This window comes from Gallinula chloropus (genome assembly GCF_964237585.1).
Source record: "Gallinula chloropus genome assembly, chromosome: 17".
Taxonomy (NCBI): Eukaryota; Metazoa; Chordata; class Aves; order Gruiformes; family Rallidae; genus Gallinula; species Gallinula chloropus.
Genome location: NC_140102.1, coordinates 12,426,869 through 12,449,235, shown reverse-complemented (window position 1 = coordinate 12,449,235; position 22,367 = coordinate 12,426,869). Strand labels below are relative to the sequence as shown.

The 22,367-nt window shown below is 60.6% G+C and overlaps 3 protein-coding genes across 3 annotated transcripts; 1 reads left to right on the top strand and 2 right to left on the bottom strand.

Moving 5' to 3' along the window:
• Nucleotides 1-11,625: 11,625 nt before the first annotated feature.
• On the bottom strand, nucleotides 11,626-14,054 carry RITA1 (RBPJ interacting and tubulin associated 1; the record flags this gene model as incomplete). The annotated part of the gene is made up of 3 exons (XM_084271861.1): nucleotides 11,626-12,012; nucleotides 12,567-13,326; nucleotides 13,822-14,054. Coding segments are annotated over 2 exons (777 nt in total), but the record flags the coding sequence as incomplete, so codon positions are not given.
• A 66-nt stretch (nucleotides 14,055-14,120) lies between these two features.
• DDX54 (DEAD-box helicase 54) lies at nucleotides 14,121-20,273 on the top strand. The gene is made up of 20 exons (XM_084271934.1): nucleotides 14,121-14,183; nucleotides 14,806-14,947; nucleotides 15,033-15,103; nucleotides 15,189-15,374; nucleotides 15,464-15,513; nucleotides 15,633-15,674; nucleotides 15,891-15,986; nucleotides 16,137-16,258; nucleotides 16,466-16,527; nucleotides 16,682-16,813; nucleotides 17,147-17,357; nucleotides 17,811-17,945; nucleotides 18,192-18,413; nucleotides 18,502-18,575; nucleotides 18,686-18,883; nucleotides 19,059-19,204; nucleotides 19,283-19,396; nucleotides 19,483-19,587; nucleotides 19,787-19,890; nucleotides 19,987-20,273. Exons 1-20 carry the CDS (start codon nucleotides 14,139-14,141, stop codon nucleotides 20,202-20,204), a joined length of 2,475 nt encoding a protein of 824 aa, XP_084128060.1. The 5' UTR covers nucleotides 14,121-14,138; the 3' UTR covers nucleotides 20,205-20,273.
• Nucleotides 20,274-20,753: 480 nt separating this feature from the next.
• On the bottom strand, nucleotides 20,754-22,357 carry CFAP73 (cilia and flagella associated protein 73; the record flags this gene model as incomplete). Its single annotated transcript, XM_084272067.1, has 6 exons — nucleotides 20,754-20,822; nucleotides 20,904-21,062; nucleotides 21,318-21,539; nucleotides 21,644-21,844; nucleotides 21,935-22,057; nucleotides 22,199-22,357. The coding sequence occupies 6 exons, from the start codon at nucleotides 22,355-22,357 to the stop codon at nucleotides 20,754-20,756; spliced, it is 933 nt and encodes a 310-aa protein (XP_084128193.1).
• Nucleotides 22,358-22,367: the final 10 nt, after the last annotated feature.

Below are 22,367 nucleotides of genomic sequence, written 5' to 3'. Positions count from 1 at the left end.
GGATTGCATCCCCATCTTCACCTCCCACAGAAATTCAGTTAATATTAGTCATTCACCTCAGAGAGGTGTGGGGAAGCTTAATTAGAGTGTGTACAGCACTCGGGAGATTCTCAGATAAGATGTACTAGGGAGGGGCAGCATCCCATTAATTAGTGTGGATTGAAGGCATGGAAGTGTTTCCGTCTCCTTCAGCTGTCAGAGCTTGGAAGAAGAATTAGGCAGTGCCACAGCCCTATGTGCTGGAGTCAGAGAGCCCCCAGCACCACGTTCCTCTGGATGTGGTCTGAATTCCCTTGCAGGATCCTGACCTTTCGTGGTGGCTGTGGACAGGAGCTCCCTGGAAGATGTGCATCCTGCCATGAGTCGAGGAAGGCAGAGTTTTAATATTCCTCCCCACGCAAGTATTTTCTCCCATTAAGTGCTCAAGAGCTGTATGATTAGGGAGATTAATTTTTGCAGCTGGACATTTGCTTTAAGAATGTAATTTTCCACCCAGTTTTCTCATTCAGCTTGCTTTCATTCTAATCCCAAGGCATCCCCTTCCCCCAGAAAGGGACTCTTCCACCAGACTGGGAAAGCCATTCGCTCTTGCACTGCAGGCCTTTCTTTGTGCCCTTACACCAGGCTTGCTTTCAGAGAACCCCTTAGGTACTTTATATCAACCCAGGAACTCGCCTGCATTTCCAAACAATCAACACTGAGAGCTGGAAATTCAAATTCATGTGCCAAAGGACCTGGTTATAAAAAAGCCACCTCAGGGATATTTTTTAAAAAAAAATGATTATTTTTTAAAAAAAGCACCAGAAGTTCCTTAAAAAAAGGTGGGAGGTGATACACTGAAACCACCTGGATACACAGTGCTTAGGGAGGTGGTCATGGGGATTAAAATTTAGGGAGGTTCACTGACACACACAACAAGAGTGCAACTTAATTACTACCAACCTGGAGACTCATGCTTAGGCACCTGGGTGGGGACATTCACCTTGTCTTCCCCTCGGTGTCACCAGGGAAGAGGATGACAGGTCTCTCCCTGCAAACAGGGCCAGCTGGTATCAGCTTTGTGTTTAACCTGCTACCAAATCCCCAGGAGTGGAAGGCTGGGCACAGGAGGGGGTGAGCTGTTCCTCCACATTCTGCCTGGATATTTTACCACGAGAGTTTAGGCACAAGGACGACAAAACCAGGGGGAAACAGGCTCCTGACCTTCCCTGTCCCCATGCCCTCATCATCACCCTGGCAGGCTCTCCCTCTCCTCAAAATTGCTTCTCACACACTCTTTCTTTTTCCCCCTGAAAAAAGACAAACCTGGAATAAAGCCACGAAACGACAGAGTTCTGTTAAAGCCACGAAACGACAGAGTTCTGTTAAAGCCAGCGGAGGCAGAGCAGAGGGGAGATGTTTGCATTCCTCCAGCCTCCACCAGCCTGTTCTGGATTTCACAGCCCATTTTCTTTGCAGGCAGAGAGGAGAGCTGGACCACACGTTCTGTTTCTTAAGCAAGATCCTTGTGTGAGTGATGCTGTTATTCCGCTCAGTCACTAATTTAAGCTTCCCGCTTCCGAGAGATAAATGTGCCTTTCAAGTTGTTTATGCCAGCCTCCCCCTTCTGATCTTTCATCCCACTCTGGCAGTACCCACTGATGTCAGCAGGCTCCCTATCGTTCAGCATCACTTGCACAGAATAAGCTTTCTATTTTTTCCCCAGCAAATTCAACTTTAAAAGTGATTAAAACATATAGCCAGAGTAATGGGGTTTCAATACCAAGAGACGCTTCATTCAAAGAATTCCAGGAAATGACTTCTCAAAAGCCACCCAGTTATCTTTTAAGAAGCACAAAATCAGTCCCTAAACAATTTCCCTGTTATTTCAAGGGAAGCAGATTGTGGAATTTTATTTTTTTTAAGAAAATACCTTCATCCTCATCCTTGTGCTTTAACAGAGTCACGATGGCTTTAACCAAATGCTAAACCCCACAGAACTTCATCTCTAAAGGGACGGGAGGCGGGTGGAAGAAAAAGATGAGTGATTAAAATTAGTCACAAGAAAGCCTATAAATATGCCAGAGGATGCATTCTCTCTTCTATTTAAGTTAAAAATAGAGAGCTAAACTTTAAAAAGACAAATAGATGCAACTGGAGCAATGATGCAGCAGGGAAAGTCAACTGGGCAATTCAGCCAGGGGTGTGTATTGCAGGGGTGTGGGAGGAGGAGGAGGAGGAGGAATGTTCATTCCCAGGAAGAAGCTCAGGAAGTCACAGAAGGAGCAAGTTAAGAGAACTCATGTGATTGCAGGAGAAATCAAACGACAGGGCCAGCACAGACTAGAGGTATGACACAGGGATAAGAGATATAAAAAGGGATGCCAGGCCAGGAAACGATTTGTTTGTTACAAACGTTAAGCTTGTGGCAGCAAGAGCTTGAACAGGATCACGAGGCCTGTGCGTACGCCTGCAATGTCAACTGGAAGTCAGAGGGACGTGTGGAACCAAACTGCCCTGAGCCTTTCAGCGACCCACAACACACACCAGCCGCTCGCCAACACGCTCAAACACATCTGCTGCCACCGAGGGCGGGGAGGGGGCTTGAACTGAGGCACACCGGGGAGAGAGCAGTGCTTCTAAGAGATGGAGACTTTCTGTTTCCTCCTCTGAGAGCTCATAGCCTGGACCTGTCCTGATAAATACCTGGGGCTGGCAGGAGTGTGAATATACAGTCCAGGCTCCTTGGTAAGAGTACACTGAAACATGATTCACCATCAACACGCATCCCTTTCTGCATTGCAAAGCCAGAAAGTAAACTACAAACAGGCAAAACAGTTCACAAAGGGCAGGTGGCTCTGCAGCCCTCGGAAAATACAGTGTGAGTAATTACAGTCGCTGCACCTGAGAGCTCAGGGCAGTGGCACAGCACAGGGGGCCTGTGCCAAGAGCAGGAGATGCTCTGGGTGTCTGTGCAGGAAATGGGAGTTAGGCATAAGGACAGCGAGGGCAGGGGTTTTATGTGGAAAGCGCCCAAAAAAAGCTGTGTTAAGAGACGGCATCGGTGGGACCCGTCCGTCCCCGGCGCCCAGAGTAAACAAGCAACGCAATGAGCAGCTTCCTGATGTGGTTTTCTCAGGCAGCCGCCGGGCCGCCAGCTCTGGGAGTTCCGGGTCCCGGCAAGCCCAGGGAAAAGCCGCCCCCGCAGAGAGGGAAACAAGCCAGGCCACGGCAGCGGGCAGGACAGAGCGACAACGCGAGCTTACTTTCGTTAGGCAGCTCCTCCCGATCCAGGTCATCTAGAGGGGCCGAGGTGCTGCTTCCGCTGTCATCCAGGGTGAGGATGAGGGGGACGTCGTCATCCATGCTCACGGCCATCCCGTCCCTTCAGAGGCTCCGGGAACTTTAAATAACGCCTTTGCCAGTTCCACTGGGAAAACGCTGGGGTCAGAAAGGCTCCTCGGGAAGTCTTCCATCGGGACAGCTCTCCGGGCGCAAGGAGGGGAAACCGCGCGCGCCCATCCCGGCAGCAGCGTTCGGAGGAGGCCGCGGGTCCGCGCTGGGGGCTGGCGGCAGCGCTCAGGCGGGATTCACCGGCCCGGGCCCGGGCGGCGCGTCCCGGCCCGCGCGGTGCGACAGAGGCGAAGGAAGGGGCTTCCTGGGGAGCTGCGGGCCGCGCTCAGCGCCGGGCAGGCGTGACGCATCCCGAGCGGCGCGATGCCCAGTGCGGCCGCCACAGGCGGCTCCGGCCCGTGCCGCGCCACACCGCCCCGGCGGCGGGTGGAGAGGGGCGAGCGGGGGCAAGGAGCCCGCTTCGCCCCCACACATGGGGCTCCCGTGCGGCGGGGCTGCGGCTGTTGTCAGGGATTGCTCTAGAGGGCGGAGGAAAGGGCAGGGCCAGGGCCCGGCCCCGCTACCGGGCTGCCCCGCAGCCGGGGCCGCCACGCAGCCGCTGCTGCCCCGAGCCCTCCCGCGCAGGCCGCGGCGGGGGCGGGAAGAAGTCCCGGCGGACACCACGTCCGCCCCGGCAGCGGGCCGAGCGAGGCGCTGCTGGGGACAGGCCGCGGGCCGAGCCCCGCCGCGCTCCGCGGGCTGGCGCGCAGGACGCTGGCGGCTGGGCGGCGGGCGGAGCGGCAGCGCCCGGGCCCCTCCCGCGGCCTGGCGGGCAGGAACGCCGCGAGCGAGCTGCCCCGGCGCCGCCGAGACCCCGCACGGCCCCGCCGGCCCGCGCAAACCGGCCCCCTTCGCCCCCCCCCGGGTCCTGCGGTGCCCTCGGGCGGACCGCGGGCGAACCCGCCCCCTGCCAGCCCCTCACGCCGGCAGCCCCGGGGACACCCGGACCCGACACGACACGACCCGGCCTGGCCCGGCCGAACCGGCGGCCGCCGCGACACCGCTCCCAGGCGCCCGCGGCCCGGCCCCGCCGCTTCCCATTGGCCGCTGTGGCGCGGGCCTCTCCCGGAGAGGCTGAGCCTCGCTCCCGCCCCGCCAATCCACGCTCTGCGCCCGCTCCGCCCCGCCCGCCGCCGGCCTCGGCTCCTGCGAGAGGACACGGATGATTCCCGCCTCCTCCCCCCTCCCTCCGCCTGACCATTGAGCAGCGGCGCTGCCCCTCCAACCGGGCGGGGAAGCTGATTGGCCCGAGGACGCGGTGGGCAAATCACATCGAGGCCGAACCGCGTGAGAGAATGGGCGGGCTCTCCGGGGCAGAAACACGGGCCGCCATTGGCTGCATTGAGGCCCCACCCCGAGGTCAGAGCGGTCGCTTAGCAACGGCGGGACGCGGGCCGGGCAGAGGCGCCGCTGCCCCCGGGGCCCCACCGCGGTCCCCTCGGGGGGCTGCAGGGGAATGGACGGGCCCCGGGGAAGGGCAGCCCGGCCCGGGAGGCCGCGAAGGCCGATGGCCCCGGCGGGCCGGGGGTTGCCACGCTGGGAGCGAACAGCGCGTCGCGTCGCACATCAACCGGCACCAGCTCCCGGGAAGGCGCCGCGGCAGACCGGGCCTGGCCAAGGCTCCTGCTGAGAAACAAGGGAGGCGAGCAGAAGAAACGTAATACTGCCCACGCATCAAACCAGCTCTCGTAGCTGTTTGTAGCACCTAGAGCTGGGCACGGCTTATTCTGGAAGCCAAGCAGTTTCCAGACTGGCTGGTACTTGCTGAGATACAAGACAAGGCATCAGGGTTGAGTCAAAGGTGAGAGTGTGATTTATCACCGTGCTGAGCAGACAGAAAACTGACCAGTAAAGCAGCACAGGCAGGAGTCCTGGTGCAGTTCAGGCCTCTGAATCCACAACTCTTGCCTGAGCTGAGCATCAATGATGCTGAACAGGGCGTCTCTGGGGCTGGGAACCAGCTGAATGTTTCCTCCATCTCGCTGTATTCACAGAATCACAGACTGGTCAGGGCTGGAAGGACCTCAAAGATCATCATCAGATCAAGTCCTACCTCCTGCCATGGGCAGGGACACCTCTCCCAAGCCCAGGCTGCTCAAGGCCCCATCCAACCCGTCCTTGAGCACCAGGGGGGCAACAGCCCACCACCTCCCTGGGCAACCTGTGCCAGGGCCTCACCACCCTCAAAGTGAAGAATTTCTTCCCAATATCCAATCTAAACCTACCCCAGTCCAATTGAAACCATTCCCCCTCATCCTATCACTCCCTGCCCTTCTAAAAAGTCCCTCCCCAGCTTCCTTGTGGCCCCTTCAGGGACTGGAAGGTGCTGTAAGATCCCCCCGCAGCCTTCTCTTCTCCATGCTGAACAAGCCCAACTCTCTCAGCATGTCTTCACAGGCCCAGTGCTCCAGCCCCCTGATCATCTTCAGACTTGGCATTTGCCCCACACAAGCAGCAGCATCCTACAGGTAGCGCAGCCCACAGCAGCAAAGCATCTTTTGCCCTTGTGCTGGACTGTGCACCTCCAGTAGGACAAGAGGACAGGACAGGAAAGCAGGAAATAGGAGTGAGAAGTGTGGTATGAAACCCAAGCAACCCATCTGTGTTTTAATCAACAATGTCCTTGTGGGGCAAACAGCAAGGAAGTGCCAGTTCTGACCCCCTGACAGCCTGGGCCACTGTGGGACAGGGAAGAGCATGGCTGATGTGATGGGCTCTAGTTTCCCCCATTGATTCCTTGGAGCCTGAAGATGGCAGGGGGGGTAAACTGGCCACCCTCAGCCACACAATCCACTGTCAACTTGTTTTCCAGATACCAATCTCTGCTTCCTCTCCCCCACACTCCATTAACGAATTGTGTGCCCTGCTTTTGAGCTCAGCAGTCTCTGCCGTCTCACCCCACCCGGCCTGACTCATCCATCCACCTGCTGCTCTGGAACAGGGCTCTTGCTTTCCTCCCAATCCTTAACTCTCTTGTCTCCATCTAGCGTCCAAACCACGTTCCAGTTTCTCTCCCAGCCCACTTGAGAGCTCCACAGGTTTAACAGCTCACACGTCACCGTGCCAACATCCAAATCATGATGAAGAGGCCTCAGCTTCCCTCCAGCACCCCCAACACCTCCTCTGAGAACACCCTGATTGCTTCCATGCCCCAAGAGCTTTTAGCCAGGTGGAGAAAAGCTGCCAGATTGCTGCAATGCAAAGCATGGGAAGGACCCCCAACACTTCCTGCTCGTCACAAGTAGCATCACCTGCTCAGGTTTCAGTAACATTGGGTTATTCTTGCCTCCTATCTGCCAGGGCACCTGGAGCACTGACTCCCAGAACTGCTGGCTCCCCAATCCTCGGACTGGGAACCTCTTGGAAAGTCCCACTCAGGCACATTTCTGGGTTTCTGTGCTTTTGGGAAGGTTCAGTTCAGCAGCTGGGGGCAGTTCTCCCTGAATTTGGGATGGACAAAGCCCTGAAGGCTGCAGCTGGCAGAGAGACAAAGTCTAACCCCTGTGACAGTCTCTGCTAATAATGTACCTATTCACTAATAACCAGCTGGACTTTGAGACCCCTCTATCATCCAGTTTGCAGAGCCATTAGCTACACAGTGTTGATTCATATTGTTCATTCTCTCAATCCAAACGCCCCGTGAGCTCTAGAACAAGTGCCTTTGCAGAACAGTGTCACTCTTGTAACCTCACCAAGTCTGTCAAGGCGTGACTTCAGGCTCATAGGACACTCACTTGTTCATAAATCCACTCTGGCTGACGTGAAAACCCTCCTTCAAATTCAGATTATTACAAGAGTTACTGCTGGTTTCCCATCATCTTGCCTGGAAACCTTGTTTGGCTCTGGCTGGCCTGCAGTGTCCTACCTGGTGCAGAAGATCTCCTGGGGCTGCAAGGAACTCACTGTTGCAGCAGCACTCAGACTGCCTCAGCTGCAGCCTCAAGAAAGCCAGAGAGTCCTGGGATGTTTGAGATGCTGAGCTTTGGAATGAGCTGGTTAATCTCTCCTGTGTTTACTGTGGGGATGGAAGAACAGAGCAGAGGATGACCAGGTCATCTGGCTTTTCAACACACACAGAGCACAGGCAGTATCTCTCCAGCTTTCCCATGGTGTTACTGACCTGCAATCACCCTTGAATTCCTAACAGGTCAGCAGCACCAAACACGTCTTTCTAATTCCCAAGTCCTTCCCAACACCTTTAACACTGCTGACCACATTTTTCTCCCAGGGGATCTTCTTCCACTCCCAGGGTCTCTTCCTTTGGTTGTGATATAACAGCACAGCTCCTATCACGTTGGCCAGTACTGGCACGTCTGCAGTGTGGCTTTTTGCTGCTCCTCCAACAGCTTTAAAGCCTCCATGAGCAGCCTCATTCCATACAGATCTGGGCATGCTCTCTCAAGCATGTAAATAATTTTCCATGTTTTGAAGTCTTGCCTTTTGCAGGCACTAGACGTAAGGTCCTGCCACTGGCCTTGGATTTGAAAGGAAGGGGCTTTGCCTCTGTCCCCTCCCCACAACGCTGATGCCAAAACTCCCGTTGGCAAGCTGCTTGTGACCATTGACTTAACACAGGCAGGGCTGGAGTGGTCACTTGTCTGCACCCACCAGCGCTTAGGGAAAAGCTGAACATTCAATAGCACTGGCAGGTAGCAAGGCAGAGCCACGGAGAGAAGGGCAGGCGTTCCCCTCTTCAGCTGTACTTCCAGCACCGCTCAGTGCTCGGGAGAAACCACACTCCTCCCTGTGCCATGAGAAGCAAACTGCAGCGTTTCCCCTCCCTGAGGTGCCCCTGGAGCAGGCTGCCTGCCTAACCACAGGGACCAGGGCGAGCCAGACCCATCACACCACAGCCCTTTGTGCCTCTCGCTCGGTGCGGATCCTCTCCAGCCAGGGTGACCTGCCACAGGAAGAAGGGACAGACCACGGAAATACCGTGGCCACCCATTTCTCTGGAGCCCTGCTCCTACAGCCAGCGGCTGCAAAAGCTGCAGAGGATGGCATTCCTTCCTTCCTCCTCCCACAGCAGGCTACCCTGGGAGTGCCAGAGCCAGCTGGCCCCCGCAGTGTGACCCTGGGGACCTGGCAGCGCTCCTGCATATGGGATTCATCCCTTCACACGAATGCCACAGGGATTCCTCCCCTGAGCTAACGGTGAGCAGGCACAGATCTGTGTGTTCCAGTGAACCCCCTCACTGAGCAACGTTACCTCTGTGCAACAACCCTTCCCAAACCCACTGGGAAGAGGGAAAGTGTTCTCAGGAAAGCAGCTGCAGTGGGAATACACCACAGACCATCACAGAGTCACAGGTACACGCACACGTGTGCTCAGCAGTGGTATAGGAAGCACAATGAGCAGCTAAGGTGTCCAGCCCCCCAGGACCGGAGGGGTATCCCTGTACGGAGATACATCCCAAGGAAGCAGGAAAAGCAGAGCCTCTTGCACCAGGCACCACCAGATTGTGACAATAAAGCCAGTGCTGGATACAAGCTTCAAACCCCCGCACTATGACTCAAATCACAGCAGCCATCCTCTTGTCACCCTCAGGACCTCTCACCAGCCACACAGAGCTGCGGTGGATCCACACACCCACCTTCTCTGCCACCCTCCCTCCCTCCCTCCCTCCCTCCCTCCCTGGCGAAAGGACAATCGAGCAGCAAGGTGCACAAGCTCCCTGGGAGCAGATGGATGGAATCCCAACGCTGCTCCTAACAGCCCTCTGCAAAGAAAGCAGGCATGTGAAAACCAGCCAGCTTCCCAACACACAGACAGCAATCACGCTAAAGACACAGGGAGAGCCCAGCGAGGTCCAGATCAAAAGCCGGAGACATCGGAGGCGAGAGAAGGACCTGTCCAATTCGCTGCTCTTTTCCCAGCTTAAGGATCAGAAATGGAGCGTTCTGGCTCATAAATTCTACTTCCAGCAAATTCAAGCTTAAATCCCCCGAAGGCAATAAGGAAAAGGCAATCAACAACAACTCTAACCACTTCACAGATGCTCCTGTTTAGTTTATACAGCACTTCTTACAGCATTCAAATGGGTAAAATGGGATTTCAACGCAGGGGGGCTGACGGCAGCAGGCAGGATTCCTCGGTGAAGATACCAAGGGCAAAGGAAGTTCTGAGAAGCATCATATTGGTTATGATGAGTGAACTCAGCGTGCTCAGCCTTTGCTCATTTTCATCTGCCAGTAAGCAAGCTTGGCTAAACCCAACATCCTGCATCTACAGTGCCTTAAAAATCCACAGGAATCACAAAAAGGAGGGGGAAAACGAACAAACTGATGTGTTCCCTGGGAAGCCATGAAAAAAATAATCGCTATTTGTTTCCAACTGTTGTTCCGCTTCCTGAGCCAAATGTTCTCAAGTCAGCTGCGGTGGCTGAGGAGTGACCGGTTGGAGCTGGAAAGTTGTCGATTTGAAACTGCAGCTTGAACACTTTCAAACTCCTTAACATCTTTTATAGCTCCACGACCACCTGTTCGACAAGCAGAGCCCTCCGACGCCGCATCACGTGCCCCTACCCCTGCATCTTCTGAGTACAGCAGCCAGCTCGGGGAGGAAGCTCTTAGCCTCACCCCTCCTTCTGCTCTCACACCCAAAAAGATGGGAATGTTCCCTCCCTCCCTCAAAGCATCAAGGTCATCACTCCTGTCTTCACAAAAGGAGTGAGAAGAATCATGGAATCACAGACTGCGTTGGGTTGGAAGGGACCTTCAGAGCCCATCTAGCCCAACCCCCTGCAGTGAGCAGGGACACCTTCGCTACGTCACGTCACTCGGAGCCCCATCAAGCCTGACCTTGAATGTCTCCAGGGATGGGGCCCCCAACAACCTGAGCCAGTGATCCACCACCCTAAAGTGGTGGTTCTAATTATAGTGAAGACTTTTTTCCTAATATCCAACCTAAATCTACCCATTTCTTGTTTAAAACCATCACCCCTCACCATATCGCTCCATCCCTTGTCCTGTTGGTACCCGCCAGGTAGAATCATAGAGTTGTAATAACTAAGATACAGGAATCTCCCCTTTTGAAATGTTGTATGGGATGCCATATGACCCCAAGTAAAACACCTGGTGTATTTGCCCTTGTGCTGGACTGGGAAGGGCCTCCACTTCCCCAATCCTTGGACTGGGAACCTCTGGGAAAGCCCCACTTGGGCACATTTCTGGGTTTCTGTGCTTTTGGGAAGGTTCCGTTCAGCAGCTGGTGGCAGTTCTCCCTGAACTTGGGATAGACAAAAGGATCCCTCCATAGGGACGTGCAGGGAGAACCTGCAGAAGGCCCTCAGGCCTGCAGGAACCAGTGTGGGCCATCTCACCAGGCTGAGCAAGAGGCACTTCATGCTGCCTGCACCAAAGAGAAGGCCTGGCCCCAAGGAGAAACACACTGTGCTTACCTACTGTCCCCAGCCCCAGGAGCAGCACCCAATGTGGCACATGAGGGAGCCAGCTGTGAGCTGTGCTGCCACCTGCGAGCTGTGCTGCCACCTGCATCCAGAAAAGCTGCTGGATCCAGACATGTCTCACACTGAAGATGAAGGGAAAAAAGGGAAGAGGGCAAGAAGGCCAAGAAATAAGCACAAAACCTATCTTCTGTCCTCCACTCTTTCCTCCCAGCAGGGCCACTTGCCCCCTGGGGCTCAAGCTCTCCCAGACCACAAGCAGCAACAGCGACAGTGCTCCATGAAGGCCTGAGCCAGCCGGGGCTGGCTGTTGGACTGAGGACAGGAGAGCAGTGGTATGACATGTCTCACCATTTCAGGTTGAGCTCCGCTGCCTTTCAAAAGCAAGAATGACCTTTCTTGCCAATGGACCAGGAGCATCCCTCCTGAGCTGGCCTTCCCACCTTCAGGGCCCTTTGTGTGCTGGAGAGGGTCAGGGCCCACTCCTCAAGGTGCCAATAAAACCATTTCCAGGGCCCTTCACTCGGCTTGTTTTGCCCTTTGGTGAATCTGAGAGAATGTTCTACTGCATGGAGGGAGCTACCAAACCCCCAGTGACTCCCCTGTGGTCCCTGACATCAGCAGCTCATCACCGCAGCCCCCACTCCCAGGGGAACAGTGACACCCTGCACCCTTTATCCACCCCCCTGCCTGTATTCCTGCAGGCTGAGTTGCTCTTTCTCACCTCAGGAATGGGAATGGAGGAGCTGCTTTGCCCAGACAGGCTTTGGAGACACCAGCTGTGCCCGAATCACAAAGCAGCACCCTACGGACCGAACACGAGGTCCCAGCACATTCTCCTTGGATCATTTATTTATTCAGTGACAGGTGTGGCACTGCTGGGAGAGCCCCTCACAGCCCTCAGTACAAACCATGGGACTGCAGCTCCACTCAGCACATAATCACCAGAAGCTGCTGAAATCCCTGTGGCCAATCCTTCTGTCACAAACCCCAACCAGCTGAAGGACGTCCCACCAGTAGGACACAGGCTGATGCCATTCCTCACCTCTTCACTCCTCCTCCCTTCTCCTTCCTTGCCAAAGGAGATCATTAAAGCGTTGATGAAATGGAGCAAGGCCAGCAGAGATGGTCAGGTCTGGAGCATGCATCCCACACGCTGAGGGAACAGGACTCGTTCAGCCTGGAGAAGGGAAGGTTTGAAGGTTTTGGGGGACTCAGAGCAGCCTCCTGGTACCTAGGAATAAGAGGTGATGGAGGTTTAAATTGAGCTTTGTGTGCAGCAGAATGAGAGCAGACACAAATGGAAACAAGAAAGGCTCTGACTGGATAGAAAGGGAAACTTTTCACCCCAAGGACAGCTGAGCAGTGGGAGGGGGTGTTGGGACCCCTCTATCCTTTAGGGTTTCCACCACCCAACTGGACAAAGCCCTGTGTAGCTTTGCCTGAGCCCACAGCTCACCTGCCTCAAGCAGGAGGTTGGGCTAGAGACTCCCCCCAAGTCCCGTCAAGCCTGAGCAATCCCACGATCATATGTGATGTGCAGGACAAAGCAGGACACTTCTACCCCTGGAAGTGGTCAGTGGAAGGTGCCTGTCAGGGCTCTCGGACCTTGAGTGTCCTTGGCCAGCCCTGCTTGGGACCTCCACCCCAGTGGCACTCTCTGGGAGCCTCCCAGAGCTGTGCTGGAGGTGTACCTGTGCCTGGACAGCCATAGGCAGCCCTTTTTCCTGCTGTTCCCAGTTCCCAACTGGACTTCCCAGAGAGAAGGAACCTGACTCGTTACCACACCTTGTCTGACGACCACCACGCTGTTGACGGAAGCTGCTGTTGCCACCAAGCTTGACCCGCTCCGGTGCTGCAGCCACCCTCGGCTCCCGGCTCATCCTCCCATCCTTTACTCGCAGCCACAGGAGATCTCGGGGGGTGCGCAGACTCGCTCTCCAGAACCTCAGGACCCACCCGGGCAGGTTCAGGCTGTAGCTGTGCCCAGAGGGACACTCGGCTTCACTTCCAGGGAGGCCGGGGCTTGCAGCCGCCCGCTGCCGTGGAGGTCCTGGCCAAAGGAGGTCTGGACGTGCTCTCTGACCGGCCCCTCACCAGCCAGCCTCGGGGGGTAGCGGGGGCCGTCACAGGGCTCTGGTTTTTACACCTTTCTGTCCTGGGATTGTCCGAACCCGGGCTGAGCCCATCTGAGGGGGTGTTCAGCCGGCTGAGAGACTGGGAACGTCCTCTGCTGCGAGCACCCCAGCCTTCAGAGCCCAGATGGCCCTCGGGACGCTCCCAGGCGCAGGACCGGCCCTTACAGCCACCCCCAGCCCCGGCTGCTGCCGGAGCCGCAGGGGCTTGCGGGTGGACGGCTCTCAGCGGGGCCGCCCTGGGGCGGGGGGCAAGGCCGGGCTGGCCCCGGGGGGCAGGCGGCGGGCTCCAGAGCAGCGGGTGGAGCTTGGCTACATCTTCCTTCCTCAGGCACGGCGCGGCCCGGGCCAGACCCTGGGACTGGGCACCGAACAGGGACTCGTCGCAGAAGGACGGCGTGTGGCTTCTCAGCCTTGGCGGGAGGCAGGGATACAAAGGCCGGTGGTCACCAGGGCGGGCAGCCACGGCACCGGGCCCGGCCGCGGCACGGGGGCGAGAGCCCCGGGGGGCAAACCCGCCCGGGGGGCGAGAGCCCCGGGGACAAACCCTCCCGAGGGGGACAAACCCTCCCGAGGGGGGCAAACCCACCCGGGGGACGAGAGCCCCGGGGACAAACCCTCCCACGGGACAAACCCGCCCGGGGGGCGAGAGCCCCGGGGACAAACCCTCCCGCGGGGGACAAACCCTCCCGGGGGGGGCAAACCCGCCCGGGGGGCGAGAGCCCCGGGGCCCCTGAGGATGCGGTGGGGGGTGCGAGCTTTACCCGCGACCCTCCCGAAGGCTGCCCGCCCTCCATCCCCCCCCAAGCTGGGTCCGGCCCCGCTGGGCAGCCCGGAGCCAGCGAGGCTTAAGCGAGCCGCGAAGCGCCGGTGCCGGCCCGAGGAGGAGACCGGCGGAAGCCGCTCACCTGCACTTGCTCCTCGGCCGGGGGCCGCCGCTACCGGGAGGAGCCGCCACCGCCCAGGGAGGCGCGAAGGCGGGTGGCGCCGGGCGGGCCCCCGCGGGGCTGCCGAAGAGCGACTCGTCCGCGAAGGACGGGCGCGCCCGGCGGGAGCCCCGGCCCCGGCGGGCAGCGGGAGCGGCACCAGGACCCCCGCCCAGGGCCGGCCCCGCCGCGCGCATGGCCACGCGCCGCCCGGGGCGGGGGGGGGGGCAGGCCGAGATGAGACGAGCCCCGCCCCTTCCGGGCACGCGCCGCCGCGTGCTTCCGCCGCCCCGACTGATATGGCGCCGCCGCCGCGCGCCCGCCGCAAGCCCCGGGACGGGCCGGTAGGGACGGGAGGGGCGGGGGGGGGGGGCGGGGGGAGAGCGGGAGGGAGGCGGGATGGGGCCCGGGGGCGGCGTCACGCCGGCGTCCCCAGCCCCGTCTGCTGGAGTCCCCTGCGCCCGGTGCTGGCACCCGCGGTACCGGTGTCCCCAGTGCCCGCGGGCTGCTGGGGCTGGCACCGGTGTCCACAGGCCCCGTGTGCGGCGCCACCAGTGCCGGTGTCCCCAGTGTCTGTGTCCCCAGTACCGGTGTCCCGGTGTCCCCAGTACCGGTGTCCCCAGTACCAGTGTATCCAGTGCCGGTTTCCCCAGTATCTGTGTCTCCAGTGCCAGTGTCCCCAGTGTCTGTGTCCCCAGTACCGGTGTCCCCAGTGCCGGTGTCCCCAGTACCAGTGTCCCCAGTACCGGTGTCCCCAGTACTGGTGTCCCCACTGCTGGTGTCCCCGGTGCTGGTGTCCCCGGTGCCGGTGTCCCCAGTGCCGGTGTCCCCAGTGCCGGTGTCCCCAGTACCAGTGTCCCCAGTACCGGTGTATCCAGGGCCATTGCCCCAGTACTGGTGTCTCTGTCTGCCAGGCCTGGCCCAGCCCCTCCGTGACCGCAGCTGTGTGCCCCTCGCTGTCCCCAGGTCCCCGCGCCCCCGCTGCCCGCCTTCCCCACCGCCGAGGAGGAGGAGGAGGAGGATGGCGCCGATGCCGAGCCGGACACACGGGCCATGGTGCGGGCCCAGAACCAGAAGAAGAAGAAATCTGGGGGCTTCCAGTCTATGGGTGCGTGTGGGGCAGGGGGTGGCCGTCCCGGTAGAGGGACTGTCCCCTCCTGCCCAAGCCCCCTCACGTGTCCCCGTCCCCACAGGGCTCAGCTACCCCGTCTTCAAGGGCATCATGAAGAAGGGCTACAAGGTGCCCACCCCCATCCAGAGGAAGGTGAGCGCAGGGGGGATGGTGGGATGCCCGTCCCTGGGGGGTGGCAGCAGGACGGGGATGGTGATGGCAGCGCGGTGTCTCGCAGAGCATCCCCCCGATCCTGCGGGGCCGGGACGTGGTGGCGATGGCGCGGACGGGCAGCGGGAAGACGGCCTGTTTCCTCATCCCCATGTTCGAGCGGCTGAAGGCGCCCAGCCAGGCCGGGGCACGGGCCCTCATCCTCTCGCCCACCCGCGAGCTGGCCCTGCAGACCCTGAAGTTCACCAAGGAGGTACGGGCGGCAGGGGGGTCGGTGCAGGGAGTGTGGGGGTGAGGGGTTTGCTTTGGCCCCCCCTGATGTGTTTCCTTCTCACCCCGCAGCTGGGCAAGTTCACGGGCTTGAAGACAGCCCTGATCCTGGGAGGAGACAAGTAAGTGACCCCCACATCCCTGCCAGTCCCCTCTTCCCTAAAGCCTCCCGGAAACCTGGTGAGGGGCTGAGCTGCCCAGGGCCGCCCAGCACCATCCCAGCCTCTCCCCACTCTCACAGGATGGAGGACCAGTTCGCTGCCCTGCACGAGAACCCCGACATGTGAGTGGGGGCGTGGGGAGGGGGAATGGCCCCCAAGAGCTACCTGCCATCTGCATGTGCCTTGCTGTTCCCTTGGAGCATCTTCCTGCGCTCCCTGTGGGGCACAAGGCGGTCTCTGTGGGTCAGGTTTGGGTTGGATTTGGGCCCTGCACCCAGGATGGTGTGGGAACACTGTGTCCCCCCAGCCTGGTCCTGTCACCAGCTCTGTCCCCGCAGAATCATCGCAACGCCCGGGCGCCTGGTGCACGTGGCGGTGGAGATGAAGCTGAAGCTGCACACTGTGGAGTACGTGGTGTTTGACGAGGCTGACAGGTCAGTGGGGCACAGGGGGGTCCCTGGGCTGCCTGGGGCTGGCAGTGTCCCTGCACACGGGGTGAGTGGTGCTGGGGACGAGGTGCCTGGCAGGGCTGGGCATGGCAGGGCCTCACAAGCGCTGCCACATCCTGTGCCCCTGCCCCCCAGGCTCTTTGAGATGGGCTTCGCCGAGCAGCTCCAGGAGATCATTGCCCGGCTCCCAGACTGCCACCAGACCGTCCTCTTCTCAGCCACGCTGCCCAAACTGCTCGTTGAGTTTGCCCGGGCCGGTGAGGAGTGTGGGGTGGACAGTGGCTGGGGAAACGGGGCGTGGGGGGGGGGGGCCTGGGGGTGGGGACATGGCACGGCCCCAGACCTGGGCTGGGCCCAGGACTGCCAAACCCAAGCTGGATTAGTGTTGGGCCAGGGGGTGGGGTTGGTCCCAGCAGAGCATCCCACCTGTGACCCCTTGTCCCGCGTGTCACCACACCCCACAGGTCTCACCGAGCCGATGCTGATCCGTCTGGATGTGGAGTCCAAGCTCAGCGAGCAGCTCAAGGTGCGATGGTCCGTGGTGGGGCTCCAAACAGGCTTTGTGCCCCCAGCCCCCTGCGAGCCACCCTGCGGTGGCTCCAGACTCACGAGGAGGGGAGAGGGGGTGGCTGTGTGTGTCGGGGGGACACTGGGGGCTGAGCTCAGCCCACTTTTTGCAGCTGGCTTTCTTCCACGTGCGTGGGGATGACAAAGCAGCTGTGCTGCTCCACCTGCTCCGGAACGTGGTGAAGCCCCAGGACCAGACGGTCGTCTTTGTGGCCACCAAGCATCACACAGAGTATCTCAAGGAGGCAAGTGGCATTTGGGGGTGCCCAGCATGTACCCCTGTTCAAGGGCAGGCTGCTGGAGGTGCCTGGGACTCCTTTCCAGACCCAGCATGGGGGCTGCATCTCTGGGCATGTTCCTGCTGGACTCTCCACCTCTGTTTTGCCCAGTTGAGAGAGACATCCCGGTATCTGTGATCATGGTGGTGCTACGTCCGCCTACTCCTCGGAAAGAGGGGGGAGCACAGTGGGATTTGAGGGTCCTGGTGGGCTCCTTTGGGTCTCAGGGCTAGGGGTCCTTGCTCCTTGGCTGAGGGTGCGTGCCCAGGTGGGATCTGATCTCTGTCCTCCCACCTCCAGCTGCTGACAGCCCAGGGTATCCGCTGCACACACATCTACAGCTCGCTGGACCAGACCGCCCGCAAGATCAACATCGCCAAGTTCTCCCAGGGCAAGTGCCCAGTGCTGCTGGTCACCGACGTGGCTGCCCGTGGGCTCGACATCCCCATGCTGGACAATGTCATCAACTACAGCTTCCCTGCCAAGGCCAAGCTGTTCCTGCACCGTGTCGGTGGGTGCCAGTGCGCTGCGCAGGGGTCCCTGCAACCTGGGTTCCCTCTGGGTGCCAGGGAGGATGTGGGTGGGCTGTGCCTTGTCCCCTGTTCTGGCCATCCCTGTGGCCTGCTGGGCTGGTGCCGATGCCCCTGATGTGGTGGTGATGTCTTTGGAGCAGGAGATTAACCTGTTGTGATGTGAGATGAGCTGGGGACAAAGCGGGACAAAGCAGGAATGTCCCCGATCTCCCAGCTGGACTGTGGGGGCTCCTCAGGGCAGTGCCTCTCCTTTTGGATAGCACTGTGCCGGGCTCCCCTTTGTCTCCCTCCCTGGAGACCCACAGCCCCTTGCCAGCCATGGTAAATCCCACATGTGTGGGCACCCAGGGACTCCGGTGGGTCCCTGCCTGGGTGGGGCAGGCCGGGCCAGCACTGGGTCTAGTTTCTCACCCTCTTCCTCTCCATACCAGGGCGTGTGGCCCGAGCTGGGCGCAGTGGCACTGCTTACTCGCTGGTGGCTCCTGATGAGATGCCCTACGTCTTCGACCTCCACCTCTTCCTGGGACGCCCGCTCATCCTGGCTGGTTCCCAGGAGATGCCTGCTGGTAAGACACTGAGCTGGGACACCGACCAGGGCTGGGGTTGGTGGCCTTGTGCTTGGCATTTGCACGGAGGGGTGATCAGCTCTTGTTATGGGGGTGCAGCTGGGGAAATTGGGGCGCTGGGGATGCAGATTTAACACCACCGAGCTCCGCACGGCTGTTGTTAGCTCCACGCTGTTTAATCCTGGGTTACTGCTCTGTCCCCTGGGTGGTTTCCTGTGAGGTGACGCTGTGTCCCCTGGGCTGCAGATGCTGGGGGGGTCTTGGGCCGTGTCCCCCAGAGCCTGGTTGATGACGAGGAGTGCCTGCTGGTGACGGACCACGAAGGCTCGCTGGAGGTGCGGAGCTTGCGCCGCGTGGCCGACAACGCCCACAAGCAGTACCTGCGCTCCCGGCCCGGCCCCTCGCCTGAGTCCATCAAGAGGGCGAAGGACCTGGATGTGTCCCAGCTGGGCCTCCACCCGCTCTTCAGTGAGTGCCTGAGGGACACCAAGGGGGGGCACCCTGTCCCCCTCACCAGGGAGCTGATCTGTGCCCCCTCTGTGCCCCCCTTCCCCAGGCGCCCGCTTCGAAGACAATGAGCTGGAGAGGCTGAAGTTTGTGGACAGCATTAAATCCTACAAGTCCAAGGCGGTGAGTTGAGACCCGTCCTGGGGCACGAGGCGCCGGGGTTGGGTTGGAGAGGAGGTCTGTGTGGCCAGCCACGCAGCTCACCAGGGCTTCTGCTTCTGCCACGGGACCAGACGATCTTCGAGATCAACGCCACGTCCCGGACCTTGGCCAGCACCGTGATGCGCTCCAAGCGGCGCCACGACCGCGCCCTCATCGAGAAGTACCAGCGCGGGCAGCAGGAGAAGCGGGCAGCGGCCCTCAAAGGGCAGGGGCTCTGCCCAACCGCCCCCGGGCCTCAGGAGGGAGAAGGAGAGGAGGAAAACCTCAAGGTAAGGGGGCAGAAATGGGGGGGGGGGGGTCTGTCCTGGCCATGGGACCTGCTGCAAGGCAGCCCCAGCCAGGTGCTGGCAGCATGGGAGCGGCTGGGCCGGGCTGGGGTCAGGGGCTGGTGCAGCGGCTGGTCAGGTGATGTGGCTCCCCCAGGCCCTCACTGTCTCCTTCCAGGATGTGTTCTCCACTGTGGTGGGCCAGAAGCGAAAACGGGGCCAAGGGGGAGAAGATGGCCCCAAGAAAAAGCTCCAGCAGCCGGCGCAGCAGGACAAGGACTTCTACATCCCATACCGGCCCAAGGACTTTGAGAGTGAAAGAGGGTGAGTCTTGAGGGGCTCCTGCCACTGGCCTGCCATGGCTTGTGTGGGAGGGCTGCTCTCACCCCCCACCCTTTGCAGGCTGAGCGTGGGTGGTGAGGGCAGTCCCTTCGAGCAGCAGGCAGCTGGAGCCGTCCTGGATCTCATGGGTGACGAAAACCACAACCTCAACAAGAGCAGACAACTGCTGAAGTGGTGAGTGGGGTCTGGCCATGGGCTGGGGGTGGAAATCAGGGCTGGGAGTCCCCCCCACAACCCCACTGCCCTCCCTTCTCTCACAGGGACCGCAAAAAGAAGCGGTTTGTGGGGCAGACGGGCCAGGAGGACAAGAAGAAGGTGCGGACAGAGAGCGGGCGCTACATCAGCAGCTCCTACAAGAACAACCTGTATCCTGCCTGCGAGTGCTGCTGCCCAACTCTGCTGCAGCAAGCGGGGCTGGACCTTGGGGCAGCTGCAGGACATTGTGCCCTGCTCCCTGGGATCTGTCCCTGGCTGGGGCAGCGGGCTGGGGAGGGAGGCTGGCTGCTCTGGGGTGGGTTGGGTGGTGGGCAGTCAGCGCACGTTTCCTTAACCCCCCCGTCCCAGCTACGAGAAGTGGAAGCAGAAATACAAGGTTGATGAGCGGGACGAGGATGAGGACGGTGTACGAGGCAGGGAGCAGTTCAGAGGGAAGCACAGGCGTGGGCAGGGTGAGTACCCTGAGCAAGTGACGGACCCCCCATCACCCCCTCCCCGCCTTGCTCTGGCCTCCCAGCTGAGCATCACTGTGTGTGTCCCCCCCCCAGGGCCCGGGCAGCCCCCAGCCCGCGTGCGCTCGGAGCTGAAGACCAAGCAGCAGATCCTGAAGCAGCGCAAGAAGGCGGCCAAGCAGCGCTTCCTGCAGAGCGGGGGGCTCAAGCGCCTGAAGGCCAGGAACCGGCAGCGGGTGCAGGAGCTGCGGCAGATGGCCTTCGGGCGCCGGGTGGGGACGGCCAAGAAGGGCAAGCTGCGCAAGAGGGTGTAGGGGATGGGGGGGGCCGTGCCCCGGTGGTTCCCCCACGCCTGGGCTGGGTGCAGGGAAGGAGACATTAAATATTTGTCTGGTTTTACATCCTGACTCTGCCTGTGCTGCAAGCCCCACGCCTGGGGCAATTCCTCCCCCGCGCGCCACCCCCAAGCACAGCGCTCAGCCAGGCAGGGGCTGCGGGGCCACAGCTGGGTTGTATTGTGACAGGAGACACCTTCACATGTACCGACACCCTGAACATGAGCAGCAGCCCCCCTTCCTCTGCAGCAGCCAGGTCCCACACTGCAGCATGGTGCTGTGTGGCTGTGCCACACCATCCATGTCACCTCTTGTCTGGGGGTTCCCAGACTTGTCAGGGGGCGACCTCCAGCTCCATGGTGGGTACTGGGGCACCACGCTGGCCGTGGCAACATCTCCTGCCCCAGGAGTGTGGGGGGGATTGTCCCCAGGGGCTACTCCTGGGTCAGAGGCTGCCTGGCACCCCTGGGGTGCAGTGGGCGGGTGCTGGTGGCTGCAGGCAAATGTGGTAGGCACAATCCCAGCTCTCTAGGGCACAAATCGGCACAGATGGCAGCCAGGTCCTGCATGCAGAGCAGCACCTGCACAGAGGAGAGCCTGATGCCACAGCCATCCTGAAGCACGAATGTCCCTGTGCATCCCCCAGCCCCCCAGTCCCAGGCAGAGGGCTGTGCTGACCGTGTCCAGCTGGGCCTCGGTGTCCTCCAGGGCCACATCCGTGGGGAGCCTGAGCTGCGTGGTAGCGAGGTGGAAGAGGTTCAGCACTGCCAGCTTGACCTGCCCCAGCAGCAGGGTCTGCTGCGTGGCTGTGCTCTGGACATGGGCCCAGCGAGACTCCTGAAGGACACAGCGAGAGAAAGCCCGAGCCCCCAGCCACACCCCACCCAGCCAGGCAGTGGGACCCCCGAGTCCTGTCTGTGTGACCCCCCCAAGTACAGCTGCTGGTGCTTTCTGGGCAGCCTGGGACCCCCAGCTCACCGCAGGAGGTGCTGCCATCATGTGGATGATCTCCACATCTCCCCCTTGCAGCACACTTGGGGTCTGTACTGCCTCTCCCCAGAGGAGTCCTAGGACACCCTGTGCCCCCCTTACCTCCTGGAGCACGTCATGGCGGGCAGCCTCCAGCTGTGCCCGCAGCTGGGCCAGCTCGGCATTGGTGCGCAGGAGCTCGCTGCTGGCTGCCTCCTTGTACCGCCGGAGCCGTGCCCAGCTCTGGGCCAGCTGCTCCTGCCCAGCTTCTGCCTGCTGTGCCAGGGCTGCCCGTGCCCCCACCAGCGCCCCAAAATGGGCCAGCATGGCTGGGACATCCTGGAACTGGGCAGCAGGAGGGAGTTGAGAGGCTGTGGGGGTGCAGCCCTGGACAGAGGGCTTGGGGACATGCATGGGGTCCCCACCGCAGGATGGGACCTGGCACTCACCTTCCCCATCCTGGCCAGCACGGCCTGCAAGTAGCTGCCGAAGCTGCGGAGGCTCCGCAGGCGCCGGGCCAGGCGCTCCCTGCACCGCAGCAGCCCCTGGAGCTCCCGGTGCATGTGGGCAGCCCTGGCACCCTGTCCCGCTGCCTGTGCCCGCTCCCCGGCCGCCCGCTGCAGCATCCGCTCCTGCCTCGCCGCTGAGGCCTGAGACATGGGATGGCATCAGCAAGGCCCCGACAGCCAGCGCAACCCCAGCCCCTGCCCCAGCCCCAGCCCCAGCCCCAGCCCCGGCACCTCGCGGAAGGCGTTGAATTTGAAGATGACGTCCTGGAGCTGCTCCTGCCGCTGACCCAGCTGCTGCCGGCGCCACACCAGCCGCTCCATCCTCTGCCCAAACTCCTGCAGGACTGCCAGGCACTGAGAGCATGGCCCCACGCAGGGCACCGGGACAGGGATGGGTGCCAGCCCACGCATGGCTGGGGATGTGCCCGCTGGCTGCAGCCCCTGGGGAGGGGGGACGTGGTAGGGGTACATGGTGGGGGTGGCAGCCGCCCTTACCTCCCGCTGGCTCTGCAGCGCCCGCTCCACTTCCAGCGCCTCCCGCCTCTTCAGCAGCAAGCGCGAGGAGGGCAGCAGCGTGGTGGCATCCCACGCTGGCACCGGCCTGCCACGGGTCTCATGGAGCTCACCGTGCCCAGGAAGAGACACTCCCCCCATCCCACAGCAT

What these genes read in the sequence shown, in the direction of transcription:
- DDX54 (XM_084271934.1), top strand. Translation starts at nt 14,139, where the DNA reads ATGGCGCCGCCGCCGCGCGCCCGCCGCAAGCCCCGGGACGGGCCG. An exon ending in CCCTGAAGTTCACCAAGGAG is followed by an intron (nt 15,375 to 15,463) that starts GTACGGGCGGCA and finishes CTCACCCCGCAG; the next exon opens with CTGGGCAAGTTCACGGGCTT. An exon ending in GTGTTTGACGAGGCTGACAG is followed by an intron (nt 15,987 to 16,136) that starts GTCAGTGGGGCA and finishes CCTGCCCCCCAG; the next exon opens with GCTCTTTGAGATGGGCTTCG.